At 48.8% G+C, this 17,546-nt stretch overlaps 7 protein-coding genes across 7 annotated transcripts; 3 read left to right on the top strand and 4 right to left on the bottom strand.

The window, feature by feature from the left end:
* Positions 1-190: 190 nt before the first annotated feature.
* On the bottom strand, positions 191-1,358 carry J7337_006308 (uncharacterized protein; the record flags this gene model as incomplete). The annotated part of the gene is made up of 2 exons (XM_044823972.1): positions 191-1,232; positions 1,288-1,358. 2 exons carry the CDS (start codon positions 1,356-1,358, stop codon positions 191-193), a joined length of 1,113 nt encoding a protein of 370 aa, XP_044682463.1.
* A 1,970-nt stretch (positions 1,359-3,328) lies between these two features.
* Positions 3,329-4,019, bottom strand: J7337_006309 (uncharacterized protein; the record flags this gene model as incomplete). Its single annotated transcript, XM_044823973.1, has 2 exons — positions 3,329-3,535; positions 3,588-4,019. The coding sequence occupies 2 exons, from the start codon at positions 4,017-4,019 to the stop codon at positions 3,329-3,331; spliced, it is 639 nt and encodes a 212-aa protein (XP_044682464.1).
* A 3,464-nt stretch (positions 4,020-7,483) lies between these two features.
* J7337_006310 (uncharacterized protein) lies at positions 7,484-8,414 on the top strand (the record flags this gene model as incomplete). Its single annotated transcript, XM_044823974.1, has 2 exons — positions 7,484-7,591; positions 7,641-8,414. 2 exons carry the CDS (start codon positions 7,484-7,486, stop codon positions 8,412-8,414), a joined length of 882 nt encoding a protein of 293 aa, XP_044682465.1.
* A 901-nt stretch (positions 8,415-9,315) lies between these two features.
* Positions 9,316-11,525, top strand: J7337_006311 (uncharacterized protein; the record flags this gene model as incomplete). The annotated part of the gene is made up of 5 exons (XM_044823975.1): positions 9,316-9,415; positions 9,469-9,806; positions 9,995-10,633; positions 10,759-10,919; positions 11,033-11,525. The coding sequence occupies 5 exons, from the start codon at positions 9,316-9,318 to the stop codon at positions 11,523-11,525; spliced, it is 1,731 nt and encodes a 576-aa protein (XP_044682466.1).
* Positions 11,526-11,630: 105 nt separating this feature from the next.
* On the bottom strand, positions 11,631-12,614 carry J7337_006312 (uncharacterized protein; the record flags this gene model as incomplete). Its single annotated transcript, XM_044823976.1, has 1 exon — positions 11,631-12,614. One exon carries the CDS (start codon positions 12,612-12,614, stop codon positions 11,631-11,633), a length of 984 nt encoding a protein of 327 aa, XP_044682467.1.
* Positions 12,615-14,570: 1,956 nt separating this feature from the next.
* On the bottom strand, positions 14,571-15,383 carry J7337_006313 (uncharacterized protein; the record flags this gene model as incomplete). The annotated part of the gene is made up of 2 exons (XM_044823977.1): positions 14,571-15,073; positions 15,131-15,383. The coding sequence occupies 2 exons, from the start codon at positions 15,381-15,383 to the stop codon at positions 14,571-14,573; spliced, it is 756 nt and encodes a 251-aa protein (XP_044682468.1).
* An 851-nt stretch (positions 15,384-16,234) lies between these two features.
* J7337_006314 (uncharacterized protein) lies at positions 16,235-17,302 on the top strand (the record flags this gene model as incomplete). The annotated part of the gene is made up of 4 exons (XM_044823978.1): positions 16,235-16,511; positions 16,586-16,722; positions 16,769-17,138; positions 17,196-17,302. 4 exons carry the CDS (start codon positions 16,235-16,237, stop codon positions 17,300-17,302), a joined length of 891 nt encoding a protein of 296 aa, XP_044682469.1.
* Between the last annotated feature and the right edge of the window lie 244 nt (positions 17,303-17,546).

Raw genomic sequence — 17,546 nt, forward strand, 5'->3', positions numbered from 1 at the left:
AAGCTTGGAGAGGCCAGATAGTGGTACACTCTGGCGGTTGTGTGTTACTCCTATCAAGGCAGTAGACTATTGCGTCGAAGATCCATGCCTGTTATTAAATAAGACAATAACACCACTGGGGTACCGTATCCACGTATACTACTAAAACTAAATACTGAGAAGGGAAAGACAATACATACGTCAATTTGTGTTATTCCATGTCCACGATGCCCTCAAGGACCTTCATCGCTTCAAAGGCAGCAGTCCATCGAACTGTCTTGAGATACTTTGCCACTTCAATAGCCAAGCCATGCGGGCAACATCTATGCAGGTCCCTCCCAATAGTCGCTGGAGTACACGATGCCATATTTGAGATGGTCTGGTGCATCAGAGCCTTTGACTGTGTCTGGAGAATATCCTCGCCATCAATGCTATGATGGCAACCTCGACGTTTATCATTCTGCTCCTGCGAGAAATACACAAAAGCCCAAGTCGTTAATACCCCGAGGTAGAGACACCACGGGTAATGGAACATGCCGTTAGCCTTCCAATTCCGTAGGTTCAGCAGACCCTCGCGGATCATCTGTGCGGAATGCCACGCAGCATGACCAGCCGATTCTGGAGATAATCGTACCCATTCCCTCACCGCCCTTATACTTTCTTCGCGCTCTGTGCTCGTTACAACGTGCCCAAAGATCGCCTCAGCACCCGCTGCAATCTGGAGATGACGGATATCCGCATTTACGACAATATGTGCGGTGTGATAGAGAGCAAGAAAGGCAACGTTTTCCTGGCGGAACTCGTGTAGGGACGAGTCTTCATCGATGGTTTGCCTTGCTCCCATAGCGCAGGCATCATACTTTGTCTTCCAGAGCTCTAGTGCCGCGGTCATCCGACAGCGCCAGTTGTTGTCGTCCCCTTGTGCGGCGTTACCAAGGTAGATAGACTGGTTGTGAAAGTGAACCATGTCGTTGCACATTGACATCAAGCCATGCAGGATAAAACTCAGAGATAGGCTGTCCAAGGTCTCGCACCAGATGTTTCCCCCATCCTCAATAAAGTCCTTTACCATGGTGTTGATCATCGGATGATCACTCTTGGAAGTTATGGCCTTCCATGTGTCTTCATCCTTGGCCTCCCAAAGCTCCTTGGAGCAAGGGAGATTTACTTGAATAGACTGGGTAGACATGCTTGGCATGAACGAGTAGTAGCTGACATTCTGCGTATCCCACATAAAGATAAACAATATCAAGCTAAAGCAGCTGTTATTAGCGCGTTGAGGAATCCTGAGAAGTCGGGGTATCTTACCGTTTGTACTGCTCGATGTACGCGAATGATTTCCAGTCCTTCTCACGATCTGTCCTCAAGTCGGGAACCATTATCCTGGCCCGGACATGGTAACGGGAAAGTCGTCTTACGGCCTAGTCTCCATGTTAACAACCAAGCAATCAGAAGCAATGGCAGAGTTGGGAGAGAGACTCACGTTGAATAGAAAGGTGTGCATTATTATAGAGTTTTCGCGCTGGTATGCTCCAGCTCGATACATCCCATAGCATTCTAACACCATAAAGGCCTGAAGAATGGAAAGATCAGGCACCTTAATACCACTGAGTCCACTCATGATATATGGTGTCATGGCGTCATACAGACAAACTGAAAGTTGATGGTCTTCTTTTTCTTTATACGTAGCCCCAAGGACAATCAGAGACAAGAGGAACAACGGCTCCGCGTCGAGAACCTCTAGTGTCGGAGTATGGATCATGGGGTAGCAAGAGTTGAAATTGGAAAAGAATAAGTCTAGGTAGTCCTGCATTCGGGCGAGGGACAGGTCTGCTGTACTCTCATCGATTGACGATCCATTGGGATATACAGGTCTCATATCGTTGATGAGTCCGAGAATTTCCCTTCTCTTTGTTTCTGTCAGATAGAGGTTATTGAGCCCCAAGCGCCCGAGAGAGTATAGACTGTCGACTTCTGCGGAAGTACTGCTTGTCTCGTTTAGTTCCTTATTGCAACCTCCTGTTGATTGGAGGTCAGGTAGGTCTGTATCGGAATCTGGAGACTGGCATTCTGTCGTTGTGCGTATCATTGATGAATTGATTGCTGCTGCGGCTTGGACTGATTGGCCCTCCAGATCAAGGTCAAGAGAGTTCTGGGGTAGGAGAGGTAAGTCGTCTTGGGCCGTTACCAGACTTAGGTCACGGAGACTTCCTGGGGACTGCGGATCACCCGTGACATTGAAATGCATAAAGTCAAATGTGGAGTCGTGATACATGTCTCCGAGCTCTAAAAAGCCGAATCCATCTGTGCTCAACATTCCTTCCTGAGGTTCAGTAGAGGTGAGTCCATCGAACGAGGCAGATGGTTCTGCCGTTTGCCGAACGTTACCAATCGTGGATAAGTCGCTCTCTAACACAAATTCTTGTGCATGCATAGCTGAGGAGATCATACTAGTACCCGGCCGATGGATTGCCCCTGTGCCCTGCTGGTCCTGCGATGCTGCCAATGGTTGGGCTCTGGATGAGTTCGAAGGCAAGATGAGTCGACCGCGGCGATGTCGCTTAGTCCTGAGTACACCAAGCCCCAACCCGCCAGCTAGCCGATCTTTGCTTGCATGGCGAGCCTTGTGTCGCTCTGGGAGAAGAAGGTTAGCATCTATCCAAAGTTGAGGGGTGCGGGCATGGATGTACCAAGGAGGTCACGTCGCTTGAAGGATGCGGCACATCTGGGACATCCAAACTCAACGGCAGAATGGTTCAGGGCGTGCCGCGCGAGATGGGATGGCCGACTGAAGGACTTGCCGCATCCTGGCTTGGGGCATTGATGTCGCTTTGCTGCATGCCTCCGGGTCCGCACCTCATCATTCCGTGGTTCCCTGGGTTTGAAGTGACCTTCATCCATCTCTCCACTACGAGCTCCCATCTGCAGGGCAACTGAGTCGCGATATTGGAAGAATGATGTGTCGGATAAACGTAGTAGCGACGAGAGGTGCGTTACCCGCTCAGTCCAGCTACTAACCGGTTAGACTAGCCGATGTCGGGCACCTGGAAACCAGGTCTACTACGCTCTAATTGTCTAGTACGCCTTTACAATAAGTACTTGAATTTAAATTCTTCTAAAAGCATTCCGGGGAAAGTCGATAGAGGCCAACTTTTACTGAAGAGATCGGTCTTGTTAAATGAGACTAGTTGAACTATTTCAATCAAGAAAGGAAAGTTTCTCTCTTTCTATGCCCTATGCTTCCCGACCGCTTCAAGGTCACTAAATGCAAAAAGTACAACGAAAACCTGGCGTTCCAGTCTGATCCAATAACTAGCTCCGCGCTGACAGCCGACATACCACAGCCAGGCTAATCAGTGTCAATGCCGTTGGGATAGCCCTTGGCCTCCTCATGAACCGGAAATGGCCAGCGACCTGGATATTTGGCTACTACCGGCTTGCCCCGAACTTTGTCATATGGCTTCGGAGCCCCAGTGGAGAATTTTGCAAGCAGTTCGGGTGTCGCTCCGCTGTAGTCAACCAGCGGCTTTCGTACGCTTCTATCCCAAGCATTGACCTAGTTTCACGCGTTAGGATGGGCAGAGATTGCAGGGAACTCAACAACTTACCCAGTTACCATGCGCTGCCACGTGAAGTCTCAGTGGCATCTCCACCAGGCAAACAGGACCCGTAGTGATGTTCTGTGCGTTGAGGATGATCAGGCAGGTGATCTCACGCCTCTTGTCTCTCGCCACACACACTAGGTGGCCATCGCCCTCGGGTGCCTCTTTGCTCCTGGGAACGAAACAAGGCTCATGGACCATGACGGTGTCACCGCCTTGCCACACCTTGGACACGCCAGTGTGAGTGCCCACGTGCACTATGCCGTCCCACAAGCCACTGCCCCAGATGACGCCCCAGGTGTGTCTGTAGGGCTTGCCGACATACCTGTCGTCTATGCGGGCCATCTCACCATTGACGTGGCTGAGGACCTGTGGCAGAGCAAGTTTATTCGATTCTGCTTTGGGATCGATGGTGAATCTAACAAGCCTCCCGACCATCCTATTGGGATTCGAGAGCCCTAGCTCAGGGTGAGCGTCTACGAACGACGATAGCCCATCGCCATCGGTGAAGAAAAGGTCGAAGTAGAATTTGCCATTGTCCTCGAAGTGGTTGTAGAAATGCACCCATACGTGGCCTCTGAAATCGCGTCGGTAATTGATTTATCAACTCAAGGGTATAGGCTCCGGCCGGACTTCTTGCTCTGCAAGTACCAGCAGAGAAGTAAAGCTAAGCAGATTGTTAGTATACAACTCTGAGCGCCTAGTGATGGAAGGAACGTACTCCCTTCGTAGGGTGCGATGAAGGCAAGGGGCGCGAATTTGTGAAGACCAACTGATTTAATGTATCCCAAACCTGTCTGACAGTCTGATCTTAGCATTTCAGCTGCCATTAGCAGAGCCTTCTCCAGTCTAGCTGTGAGACGGATGTCTGAAGATGTTTCTAAACTTGTCCAATCGAAAAGAGCCGGGCTTTGAAGGGACTCTTTCATAATCCCCAGTTGCTGGCTTCCGTACAGGTGGAAGCTTGTCGAGAGTATCATAGACCGTGTGGTATGCGCCATATGAGACACCGAGGATTCTATCAGGAACTGAGTCGATGATTGTTCTTTCCAGGCATTCTTGAGAGTTTGAACCGGGCCATCCAATTTCTCGATAAAGGTGTTGAACAAGTTAGGGTGTTGGGCCCCGAAGAGCGATTCAAAGGCGCATATGTGACATACTACAGCCGAAACAATAGTTGCAAAACCAAAGTCGGAGTTTTGCCGAGGCAACTCGTGTCCATCGAGAACTAGCTTGATAGTATCGGTGCTGTAAAAGGTTTCACTGGGGCGATTCCAGCAACTTTCGTCCTTTGACCACAATGATGCAGATGACGGGAGCGAGAATCTGGTGTGCTGAATGGTAAGCAAGGAACACCGTTCCGGACAGTCTCAGAACAAGGCAGCGCTGAGAATGACAATGGCCGACAGATACCTTAGATAGGGTTAGAACTTGCAAATTGTTCACGCACTGAGCAGATGCTTCACCTGTTGAGCGTCTCGTGGTGTACCCATTCCATGTACGTTGGTTGCTCGGGAGCCTCCAGATCTCGGATAGCCTCGTGAGCAAGCTATAAGCAAATCAGCCTTGAGTATGAAGTTTAAATATCTGGGATACAGACAGACATAACCTGACTGAGAGTTTGTATTGAACGCCCCTCCGCAGAGTTTCCACTAAACGCATCAAGATAATACATCAAGAGACTAGTTTGCAACGGCCACAGTTGACCTCTGGTGTCCTTGTTATGGAAGAGAACCGATTGACCGTGCTTTGAGACTGTGTTAGCTATAAGTGCCTTCAAAATGTGCAGATGAGATGCCTAGTCGTACCTTTCTCATTAACAGCAAGGCCGCCAGGTGTAGACTCTGTGCTGCAGTCGGCTCCTTGGCATACAGAGCCCCGCATGCCATTATCTCTATCAAGAGAGGCGCTTCAAGAAACCTTTGGCTGATAGGTACAAAAGCAACGTAGAGTATCACGTGAGCAACTAACCTGGGGTGGAAATGATATTAAGCGTCGGAAGATGCACGATGGGCATGTGCGGGGCCATATACTCGAAGAAGCCTTGAACAAATCGAGTGACGGCGAACTTGGATGGAAACCGGTAACTTGAAAACCGGTCCGATGCGGTGACAGCCTCGTAGTTTTGCTTGGCTCTCTGATACTGCTCGTCCTCAATGTAGAAGGCGCCTCTACTTCCGGGTGGGCAACTTGCCATCGAGTTACTGCTGATGGGAGATGGAGGAGCCTGCAAAGGCGTGAATCCGATACTTTGGTGGTTCTGGGGGACTATATCTGGAAGCAGCAAGACGTCTGGTCCCATCAACTGCGATATAGCGGGATCAGCAAACTGGAAATCTCCCCATATGTCCAACATGTCTGCTGAAGTCACGGTGGGAGAATCGAGCCCCAATAGCCTGTTCTCTCGAGAAATGGAATCCCCGAAACTCTCGTATACCGTGCTGGTGACATGTCCTGCGACAGGCTTGTTCCTAGGGTACTCATCCGTCGTGGCTCTTTATCGCTAGCGGTGCCATCTAAGTCGGTCTGTTCTTGTATCGAGACGGCACGGCGCGGTGGCAAGCTGCTGCAACTTCGGCTATTGTCGTTACTCGGCGTTCGCATCTTATCGGGGTGAAAGTTCCTCGTATGGCGAGTGATGACATCCTTGCGGGACGAGGATAACTTGCAGTATAAGCAGGAGAACGGCTTGTCTGCCCGGTCTGCAGGGTATTGCTTAATGATACAGGTCCTTCTGCTGCCAAAAGGTGAGAGTCACGGCTTTTCTGGTGGCGTTTTAATGCGCCTGGCGATTGAACTTGGACTTACACTGCGTACACTTGAAGACACGTGAAGCAGCAACGGGGCTGGCATCACCTCGTGGCTCCGCATCTGGCGATTCTGCCAACACCATGTTGGGTCATGTAGTATGCATCAAGCGTCGGTGGTACGGCATTGAAGTCATCACAAGATGCAAAACAGAAGTAGGGTGATCCGTGATGAATTGACCATGCAATGACAAGTCGCAATCGTAAATAGTCCATTAGCAAGATAATGTGACTGGCGAGGCGAGATTGCGGTAGGAATGCGCCTTAGCTGGTGTCGAGATGGGGTTACCGTCCCGCAGAAGACAGAGTGGCAAGGCTAGGGGAAAGCAGTGACCCAGTGGTTTTGCCTGGTGAGCTGTCTTTTGTATGTTGCTGCTGTAAATCCCCCGCACCGGGGTTCATCGAGGCTAAGGAACCCTGCATTAGGATGGCTGATCAGCGAGATGCGGGGAGGGCATTTTCGGGACCTATGTCTTTACGTATCAATAGGGTACCTATTAGTTTTGGGGTGAATCCAATTTGCTGTTTGTGATTAGCAAGGCTTGATGGGTCCGGAAGGTGGTGCAGTGAGGGGGGGCATTCACCCTGTAACGAGGGGGCAGATTAGAGTTTTTAGGTTTGGGCAGTAAGTCCCGCTGACTAATCTCACTTCCGGATGTGGCATACCTTGGCCTTGATATCTGCAGCAAGAAGACAGGTATAGAGTTAGATAAAAACTATAGTTAGGCACTATTTTAGTATTTTACTAAGTCTAAGATAGAGTCGCAACAGACCCGAGGCCTGCTGCTTACACCACGCTCTGTCCTTCGCCCTGTTAACATGGGGCCTCGGGTCTGCCGAGGAGATGAAAGAGCTTACTATTGGCACACAATCAGTATCTTGGGTAACTAGCAGCCGAGACTCTCGGGAAGTGATAAAGGCGTATATTTATGGCGGTAATAAATACTTATCTGGAACTATAATTTTAGGCCAATGGTCTGGGAAAATACTATATAAAGTCAACACGCTACAGAGTCCTCAGACAGCCATCTTCATCTTCCATAAGCCCAACCTGCACCAGCAAAGCTTCGAAGCAAACCTCACTAAACTTTCAAAATGGTTGCCATTCGAGACGTTGATATTACCACCTATGATGGCTTGTCCTTGAAAGGAACCTTCTACAGTGTCGGGTCCAAGAGGCCTTGCATTATCATGACCCATGGGGTGAGTTGGTCAATGCCAATTCCATATAGATCCTAAAAAAAGGTTACAGTTCTCTGGTCATCGAGATCATTTCCTGCCCGAGCTCGCGGCCAAGTTCAACGACGCTGGCTACGGAGCATTGGTTTACGACAATCGATGCTGGGGCGATAGTGAAGGTCTTCCTCGCTGTGAAGCCGATCCAGTGAAGCAGACACGGGATTATCTCGACGCCTTCAACTTCGCTGCAGCCCTTCCAGAAGTCGATCCCGCCAAGATCGTGTACTGGGGATCCAGCTTGTCCGGAGGCAACGCCATTTGCGCCGCTGCCATGAACAAAAGCCTGGCAGGAATTATTTCACAAGTCCCGTTCGTGTCCGGCGGTTCCATGGCTCGCATCACCGGAGCACCAAAATCAGTTTTGGTCTCTCACCGCACTCCCAGCTCAGAGATCCAGATCCCGATCTATCCCAACTCTGTCGAGGAGGTACAAGATGGTACCAGCAAGGCTATTCTAAAAGATGCTGGAGCGGTTGGGTTCGCAGAGGAAATGACCCGAAGAGGGTACAACTTCGACAAGATGGCGACTCTTCAGAGCCTGACCAACACGATCATGCACGAGCCAACGGGCGTTATTCATCATATCTCGCCGACACCGCTGCTGATGGTTGTGGCGGATGATGATGTGTGCACTTATACGCATTTGCAGCTGGAGGCCTATGAAAAGGCACTGCATCCCAAGACCCTCAAGATTATCAAGGGAACTGGCCATTTTGATCTATACTATGGCAAGAGGTTTCAAGAAGTTGTTGACGTGCAGCTCGAGTTTTTGAAGAGCATCTTTTAGTAGTAGAAAGACTAGCCGAGGCAATACCTATGTAGAGTGCAAGACAGGGTAGACTAGATCTTTGAATAGAATAGAGTACATCCTTTTTTACCTACATTGCGCTCAAGATAACAAATGGTTGCCTCCAGACTACTATAAAAAATAAAGGATCAAGTTGTGGGCCAGATGAGCTTTTATCACTAGAGAACCCGGCAGTGGAAATCGGTATCCAAGCAGACAAGGACATAAATTATTGGTCAATGTTTTGAGTTTCGGATCGTGGGGACCCCGTATTTCTTCGGAGACTGCGGAACATCTCTTCTATCCGAGTGCGAGCGTAGTCACACTAACCTGCTTTTGAGTGGCCTTCCCCGCAATCATACCGTAGCTTCATCAATCCCTTTCAGCATTCTTCACAAACTCTCAGTGCGACAATCCCCAGATTCATTATTTCAACGGACAGTCCTTGTGTTCTTGATCGACCTTCATCTCCAAGAATGCCTCCATCGTCGAAACCTGTAACACGGTCCAAAGCGAATCACAAGCGCTCTTTGCAGGCGTGTTTGATCTGTCGGTCAAGAAAAGTACGATGCGACGTTTCAGTCCATGGCCAACCATGCACGAATTGCTCTCTAGACAACAAGGATTGTCAATTATCGCGAGCTCCGGCTGTTTGGTAAATATGAAGCCTCTTCGCTGCTCTGCTTATCTCGATTGACACGTCTTTTGTAGGACCCAGAAGGCTTCCGAAAGGCGAGTACTACGGAATTCGGTTAATGTAGCCAACATACGAAATAGCGACGTCGCTTCGAACGCGACTGAGCAACTGAGTCTCGATAGCCATTTATCGCTACCGCAGTTCACAAGCTCTGATTCCTCGTTGCATGCAGTGGGAGCTGGTGGGCCATGGCAAAATTGGGCCATGGACTCTCTGGACTTTGCATCCACACCCGAGCCTGCCGCATTCGATAGCTGGAGCCCCTCCATGCCCACTGAGAAGCAGCCTCGATTGGATCCCGTTGGTAAGTAGCTCTGTGACTCTATATGCAATATCCGATGTCTAATAGCATCAAAGTAAACATCTTTGAGCAGAGTACAGGGTCACCGAGTGACATGGGTAGTACAAAGGATGGGGTCGTTCTATACTCCTACTTCCAGTTTCTGACTGTCGGGAACCTTCATGCTATTCCCTATCAAGATGTCACCTATCTCGAAGCTCAAGGATGCTTACATGTTCCTAACCCTCTGATCTTGGATGCTTTTATGAAGGCGTACTTTACATACGCCCATGTATTTATCCCTCTTATCGATGAGGGAGAGTTCTGGGAAATGTTCTCTCCAGCCGCAAGTAGCTCACAAAGGAGCACGATGTCACTTCTCGTCCTTCGGGCCATGCTACTCGCTACCAGTGCTGTATGTTGCTTCTAGGCTTCCTGTCCAGCTTCGGTGATTTTAATGCTAATAATCGCGTTAGTATGTTCCTCTTCCTGTCCTGCGCCAACTTGGATATCATGATATATGCTCTGCGAGGGCTGATCTATATCGAAAGGCAAAGGTGAATCCAAATTTCCATATGACGGCCCAGGGCTGACAGTGTAAAGCTTCTGTTTGACATGGAGGCCGAGACAGCTCATCTGCCACTTGCTCAAGCTGCATTGATGCTCATGAACTGGGTTCCTGAATCACCCACGATCACTGCACCTGTACCGTACAGAACATGGCTAAGCCTAGCGATCCATCATGCCAAGCTCATCAATGCGCACCGTCACGCGGGAATATGTGACGTTGGAACATCGGCAAACGAACCACGGTCAAAAACACTTCGAAGGCTTTGGTGGTGCTGTATCATCTGCGACAGATTATCATCTCTCGCTTGCCGCTTCCATCTTCAGATCACACCTGATATGCTCGACATGGAAAACTGCGTCCCGCTGGGTTTCGCGGATCTACAGAGCGAGATACATCGATCCAATGTTCTCTCGCCTGCGACCAAGCGTCAACTTATATCTCTGTTCTCCAAGGCCCTGAGCCTGTTGATGCTATTAACAGAAATTATTCCGGTCGCATACCCTTTCGAGACACAGCTCGAGTCAAGTCCAGACTTCTCGGTACAGGAAGAGGAGAAAGTCAGAAAGTCTTGTGATCTTCTTGAGGAGTGGTATAATACAGCCAAGTCGGAGTTCCCTCCCTTTCACAAGCCCATCTCATCGCAGGGAAGTGATTCAGCCAGTTCCATCGCTGTACATACAAATCTTATGTACATCTATTACCAGTACGTTCTGACACCATGCTCCCTATGGAATAGAGTCTGACACCATCCAGCACCTCTTGTATTGCTCTTTGCAATCGCAGACTCTTCTCGCAGGTTTCTGGAATAGGCAGCCCCGACTTTCATCTTGAAGATCTTCAAGACGGCAACAGAAATAATGAGATTCGCGGAGATATCGAAGACTCGGTTGAGGGTCTGTCAAAATGCATAGGCTCCTTGGCAGGGTCTGGCCTGATAAAGTATCTTCCCATCACAGTGTAAGTAGCCCCATTTCCCCTTCCATTTGGTTGTAAGTGTGTATACTGAATATATCGCTACAAAGTTCGGGCTGCCTTGCGATCCCCCTCGCGTTGCATCATATGAACACAAGTCTATCATGTGAAGACGAGCTAGCCCCGAACCATCTCGAAGGTTGGCCTCTTTTGAGTCTCGATCCTACACAAAGACAGCTTCGAGTCATACTTGACGCAAGCGACACTTTCTCAGCTCAATACTATGGCTCCCAGTGGGTCAAGCAAGCAGCAGAGCACGTCGCCAATCTAGCCAAATCGTTCAACAAGCTTTCATTACAGTCAGGTCAAGAGGCAATGAAAGACTGGGTCGACATTCTTGTGAGGCATCCAGAAGTATATCTGGGACTTGCTTGGACGGTGGATATGTGCATCAATCGGAGGAAGCTACCTGAAAATCAAGACTTCCCTTTATGTCTTCGCAACGATGTAGAGAGGCTTAACACAGCCCCTGAGAAGGCAGACTATGGGACGTTAGACTCTCAGTCTTTGGATGGACAGAAGGACATTCAGCTGACGCAGTCACTAGATTATCTTTTAGGTATTCAGGAACCCATGATTGGCGTTCTGTAGGACATCACGATGCAATCCTTAAAAAAAAAAAAATAGATCATCAGTTATTAAACCTTGTGTATTTCTCAACCAGAGGGAATTCATTCGCCTGCCTGTTTTCTTCTCCTATTCAGCCTTCATAGCAAACGGGCACCCAGGGCCACTCCACTCAGATCTGATATACTGGCAATACGCTTGATCACTCCCCCTGATATCGTCTTTCCTCGCCTTCGCCTTTTCTACATCCAGCGTCTCAATCTTCTTCCAAAATGACTCCCGCGGGTCCGGTAAGAGGGTTTCAGCAAGGCTCATCGCTGTTCCAACGAAAAGCACAATCAACCACTGAAAGACGGGGTTGACGGGCTTGACCCGCATCGCCTGAAGAGTTGTAGGCAGTGAAAGAGCTTTCACTATTGATACTCCCAGCCATCGAAAGCCGTAGCGAAAGTATCGGAAAGCGAACTGGTTAAAGATTGCCAAGCCGATGTATTGCATTTTGATATCGAACTCGCGTTTCTCATTCTCGTAGTCTTCGCAGAATTGGATACAACCATCAAAGTCTTTAGGATATCCGTAGACAGAGTTTCCGTCCTCTCTGATGAATAGCGGCGTCATATCCCGCCAAAAGTGGTGAGCCGCAATTTTCTCTTTCTCAGTGAAACCCGATAGTCCCAGCCGAAGACGCAGACGGTGCATGAGTACAGCACTAAAGGTAGTGACGTATAGAAAGTCTTCGTTGAACGAAAAGTTGCCGGGGTAACGGCGCGCCAGAGACATATGAAGGTTGTTGATATGTTCCACTGCATCTCGACATCGTTGATCACTTGGTCCATAGTGCCACCACGTCATGTTGTAGTTTTCGGTGTCTTCGACGCGCTGAGCTCCGCGCTTGACAACCTTGCCGCCGTCTGAGCGCCAGACAGTTTCGCAGCCATGGGTCGTGATGATGAAGTTGGGAAATGTAAGGGCGTAGATCATGTTGTTCATGAAATCATTTGATCGGTAGCAAGACATGAGCCTCCACATGAGCTCATAGTCGTTCTCTGGATCAAGGCTATTGATAGTGTCATTGAGCCAATGATAACCCCCAGGGGTTATTTCTTTAGACATGATTGATGAGAGGAATTAAGCAAGACAGGTTTGGTAGATAATGTTGTGAATGTAGTTCTCTTTCGGGAGTTTTCATCTATACACGTTGTCTATATCAATGTTTTCAATCAACTGCACCAACGCTCTCCGTAAATTGATACGATATCGTACCGACAGTTCCCCGTGGGGAAACACGCGGCAGGGTGAACTCAAATGCGAACGCCGCTGACTAAGCGGTCCTCGAACGTCTCTCGAACCTCCGAGATCTGCCAAGTACCTCCCAACTACCGAATCTCAGATCCGATGTTGCTGCTCATACTGATGTGCGCGATTCTCATGATCCCTTCTAGTTACTGAGGCACAACAACGGAGTTACTAGCAATCGCTCGGTCACTATTGTCATAGCATCAAAATGGCTCATCTTATGACGCGCGTCGCGTTTTATCACTTTACGTCATAGGCTTTTATGACACCATCATATTGAGATTACCATTGTGTCTGCTCAAACCACCGCTGGGAATCACTGGCAAAGAAATGACCCAGCTCAAGCTCATCCCCAAACCCAAGCGTTGATGTTTCCCATGTCGGCATCGTTGATAGCAAATCCGACTCCATGTCAAAATTAGTAGGGCCCCCTTCCGCCGTCAAGTATGATCCCAAAGATTCATTATTAATATCGGTTTGGGTCGTGGTGCTCGCATCTAAAAAGCTGTCAATGACAAGAATTGTGATCAGGGTCAATGAGGAATACTGACCCCAGGCGCTCACAATCCGGAGAAGTTGCTGTACGAATCTGACGCAGCGGAGGACAAGAGTGTTGTTGTCGCTGAGCTTCAAAAGAGCCTCGCAAGTCTTGCCGAGATATCGTTTCGCACTTTCGGCGTTCCCGACTTCCACGCCGAGAGATATCAACAAGCTACCGAAGATCGCCAACGCTGCACTGAAGGCTGTTTCATGAGTCAGATCACCATAAAAAATCAGCAAGGTTAGTGACTTACCATAGTAGAGAGTGAACCACCAAGCCCCAACCAAATGGCGTCCATGATCAGGCCTGGTCAATATGGTATATATAATATCTATGATGTTTTCCGCCACTTGCACAAAGACTCTGTCAAAGTTGGCATGCATGCTGTTGATTGAACCCGCGTGGCGATATGGCGTTTTGGCCTCTCTGAGTAGACTACCCAGAGACCGAATGAAAATTGGGCGATGGAGGAGGAGTTGAACGTTGAGGTATCTGAGCGTCAAAATGATCCTGAACTTTTCGCGTAATGGATCCTGGATATTTTCATCCGTATTATCTGGCATGTTGTCAACAGACCGCAAACCAAGTTGTTGAGGCAAGCTATTCTGCCAGTCTGAGAGCTCTTGGCCGAACTGGATCATGGATGTCATTGTGGCTGTATCTGATGATTGGTCTTCGCATCCAAGATTACTACCATAGAGTGAGCCAATGATTCGCCCCATGATCCTGTAGAGAGTTCTAGACACGTTGTGTCAGTGGATCGCCATCAAGGGACGGTGGTTTCTTACATCGAGGCGTTGTAGAATGTCGTGCTCATTTTATGGACTCCATTGGAAGCTGAGGCCGGCACTGGTATTGGCTGCGGAAGATCTAAGCGGATGTACTCTTCTGGTATAGCACATGGGCGGCCAAACGTGAGACTCAGACTTCTGCATAGTTGTGTCAGCTTGAACATCATATTGACCATAGTAGACTTGACTGATGGGAAGACTAACCTATCAAGTAAGATGCAACCGAACCAAGTGCGTTTCCTTATCTCTTGTTGGAGAGGAGTGAATTTGGACGCAATGTCTCTTGAGTGAAGTCCGATAGACATGGCAGCTTTGACGGCAAGGCCGTGGATAGTCCACGTATGAACCGACTTGTGCGTCCCCTGGAGATATTGACTCGTGAGTAAGAGGTACTGAACTATATAATGTCAGTTCTAGAACGCGAAGTGTAATTAGAGGAGGTCATCTACCTGTTTCAAGAGTTGTTCCCCTAAACATCTGTGTATGGCAAAGCTCCTGGGCTCTGCGATAGTAAACATCCGACTCCTCAAACGTAGTCTCGCTACCCGAGTCCTCCCAGCAAGAAGTACAAGTTGCCATTGCAAGGATCATATTCAGAAGGCCAAGCCATGTCCGACGAACGTTACCTCGGAAGCCACTTGCCCGGAATCGTTCATAAGTGTCGAGGAACTCTTGCTCGTGTATGTACGGAAACAATAGCCCTGTGTTGTCAAAGTAGGCTCGGATGAGACGTTGCATGACCTCATCTGGTGGTAAGAGGTTGGCACCAGCCTTTTGAGGCTCGGTCGAGGTTGTTGGAAACGCGTTTAGATTACTCACTAGTCCACCTTCATAGGCACTGTACTCTGATGCTGGTGTTAATGAAGTCTGATTGACGTGTTGTGTCCTTTTTGTGTCTACAGCTCGTAATATATGCCGCATGAGTGCGATGTTGGATGACGGGCCTGGAAAGTATGAGTGTTAGAGGACGTCAACATAGGATACAGACCGTATTGGCGTACCAAAGAAACCGCAGTCTTGCTCATCTACGAACGAGACGGCCATGCCATCAGTCATGCTCTGGCCAGCGCCATTCTCGGGTATCTCGTCAATGTTGACCACAACATTTCCAGGTTGGTGATGGAGTGGAAGTGTGACATCTTGCCTTGAACTTCCAGAAGTTTTGAGTGTACCCTCAACTAAGTTCAATCTAATATTATGCTGTTCGATGTTTGTTTCCAACAGCTTCACCTTGGCTTCCAGGGCAGCAAACATACTAAAGGCATCTTCATGTCAGACAATTCATTCACAACAGTCCAGGGTAGTGAGAAAGACGCCTTACTCTTTTGGGACTAGAAGATTAGCTGAGGTCTCTTGCTGTTCATAAGAACAATCGAAGCCCAGCTTATCGCACGTGTCACATCTCGGTCGCACTCCATTACACTAATCTCATCAGTCAGCCATCCAATAACGCGTAAGATACAGACTCTACCCGTGATTTGCGGATCCTGCACGCCGAACAAGCCAAAGCGACTCGGCGTCTCTTTGGCGCGGGCTCCGACGCGTTTGCTTTTGGCGGCTGAGACGTTCCGCTTTTGGCCGAAGCTGGTGGAGAGTCATCTCGGGGGGTCATGTTCGATGGTACGATTGGGAGATTCAACAACGAGCGAGCGAGTAGCACTTGATCGGGGCAACATTGGGATGGGCCGATTTTTGTATCCAGGTTGACAAATCTTGTCTCCGCATTTCCCCAGAATTATTGAGACAGGAAACCGGGGGTCACGGCACTTCTAAACTCTGTTCAATCTTTGGTTTGGGCTGTGGTGATCAAACCAATGGGAAGGGCGTGTTGTCTTCCGTCTCCATCTCGCTTCTGACGCTTCTGGGGTTCGAGGTTACGCCTCTGTTACACTGCGCAAATGCAAGTCCCTCAATTGGCTCAGAAACTGTCACAGTGTCCACTTGACCATGCTAGCTCCACTTTCGGGGCACCATCGGGACGAACGGCACAAGATGCTTATGTATCAAAAGAAGCGCAAGACATATACTTGTACTTTATGCAGTGAGCTTTAGTCGTCGAAGAATTATAGTGACAAGTAATTAAGCACAGAAAACCAAAAATCACAATGAAGGTAGCTTGGCAACGATTGATCCGATTCGTCTCTACCGACGGGCGTGTTTTGCGTGGAGAGCCCATCCTCCCGAATCCCGACTTTGATCTTGGAGATACCACTGAGGAGACGAAACTCCAAGCTCGAGTCATTGAGGGAGATGACCTTTATGACACAACTGGTGCCACTCGGGTTACAGATGAAGTGGTCACAGTAAAGACTTTGTTAGGACCCCTTGTTGCTAGCGACGTCTCGATTCTCAGATGCGTGGGACTCAATTATGCTACACACAGTGAGTACTATTTTTATCAAACCATGGCACTAGTTAGAGGAACTGCCTTAAAGACTCGTATTGACACGGGAAAGTTCGTGAGGCTGGACGCAAGCAACCGCCTTTTCCGTCCATCTTCTTCAAGCCATCAACAACAATACATGACCATGGAGTCAACGTGGTGATCCCCAAAGTCGCCCAGGACGACCAAGCAGACTACGAAGGAGAACTGGTGCGTGTCAAACTTCATTACAAGAGTTGCTCGCTAACATGTCTAGGTCGTGGTCATTGGGAGGGATGCCAAGAACGTCAAGGAGAGTGAGGCCCTTGACTACGTCGCTGCCTATACAGCAGGCAACGACATCTCCTCTCGAAAATGGCAGAGAGATCCAAATCTCGCAGGCGGAGTCCCCCAATGGGGATTTTCCAAGGGCTTTGATACCTTTGCGCCTCTAGGTCCCGCTCTAGTTTCAAGCTCTTTGATAGCAGCACCCGAGAAACTCCATCTCCAGACAATTGTGGACAAGGAAACCCGGCAGGATGCAGGACTAGATGACCTTGTCTTTTCCATTCCCCGATTAATTGCGCATCTATCCTCTGGAACTACACTGCAGAAAGGAAGTGTTATAATGACGGGCACTCCAGGAGGTGAGTAACTCTAATGCGCGATTTCATATGAGTATGAACTGACATGTGAATGTGTAGGTGTTGGTGCTGGATTGAAGCCAGCGAAATACCTTGTTCCTGGAACTCAGATGGAGGTCAATATCACTCAGATTGGTACTCTTAAGAATGGCGTCGATTTTGAGTAGTCAGGTATCAATGGGCATAAGGAGAAATAGATACATAGAGCTATACAATAAAATATATACGAGGGCAATCAAGCTGCTGTCTCACTTATAGTGTATGAAGTTTAATGTTACTCATGTCACCTGGCGAAGGGGGCTAGCGTATGTATAGAGGAAGACAAAGTGTTATTCAGCCTCCAGGGTCGATATAAACTAACTGTCAAGAGAGTGACAAAGAAAAGAACAGCAACAACAACAATAACACAGT

Source organism: Fusarium musae, chromosome 4 (assembly GCF_019915245.1).
Source record: "Fusarium musae strain F31 chromosome 4, whole genome shotgun sequence".
Taxonomy (NCBI): Eukaryota; Fungi; Ascomycota; class Sordariomycetes; order Hypocreales; family Nectriaceae; genus Fusarium; species Fusarium musae.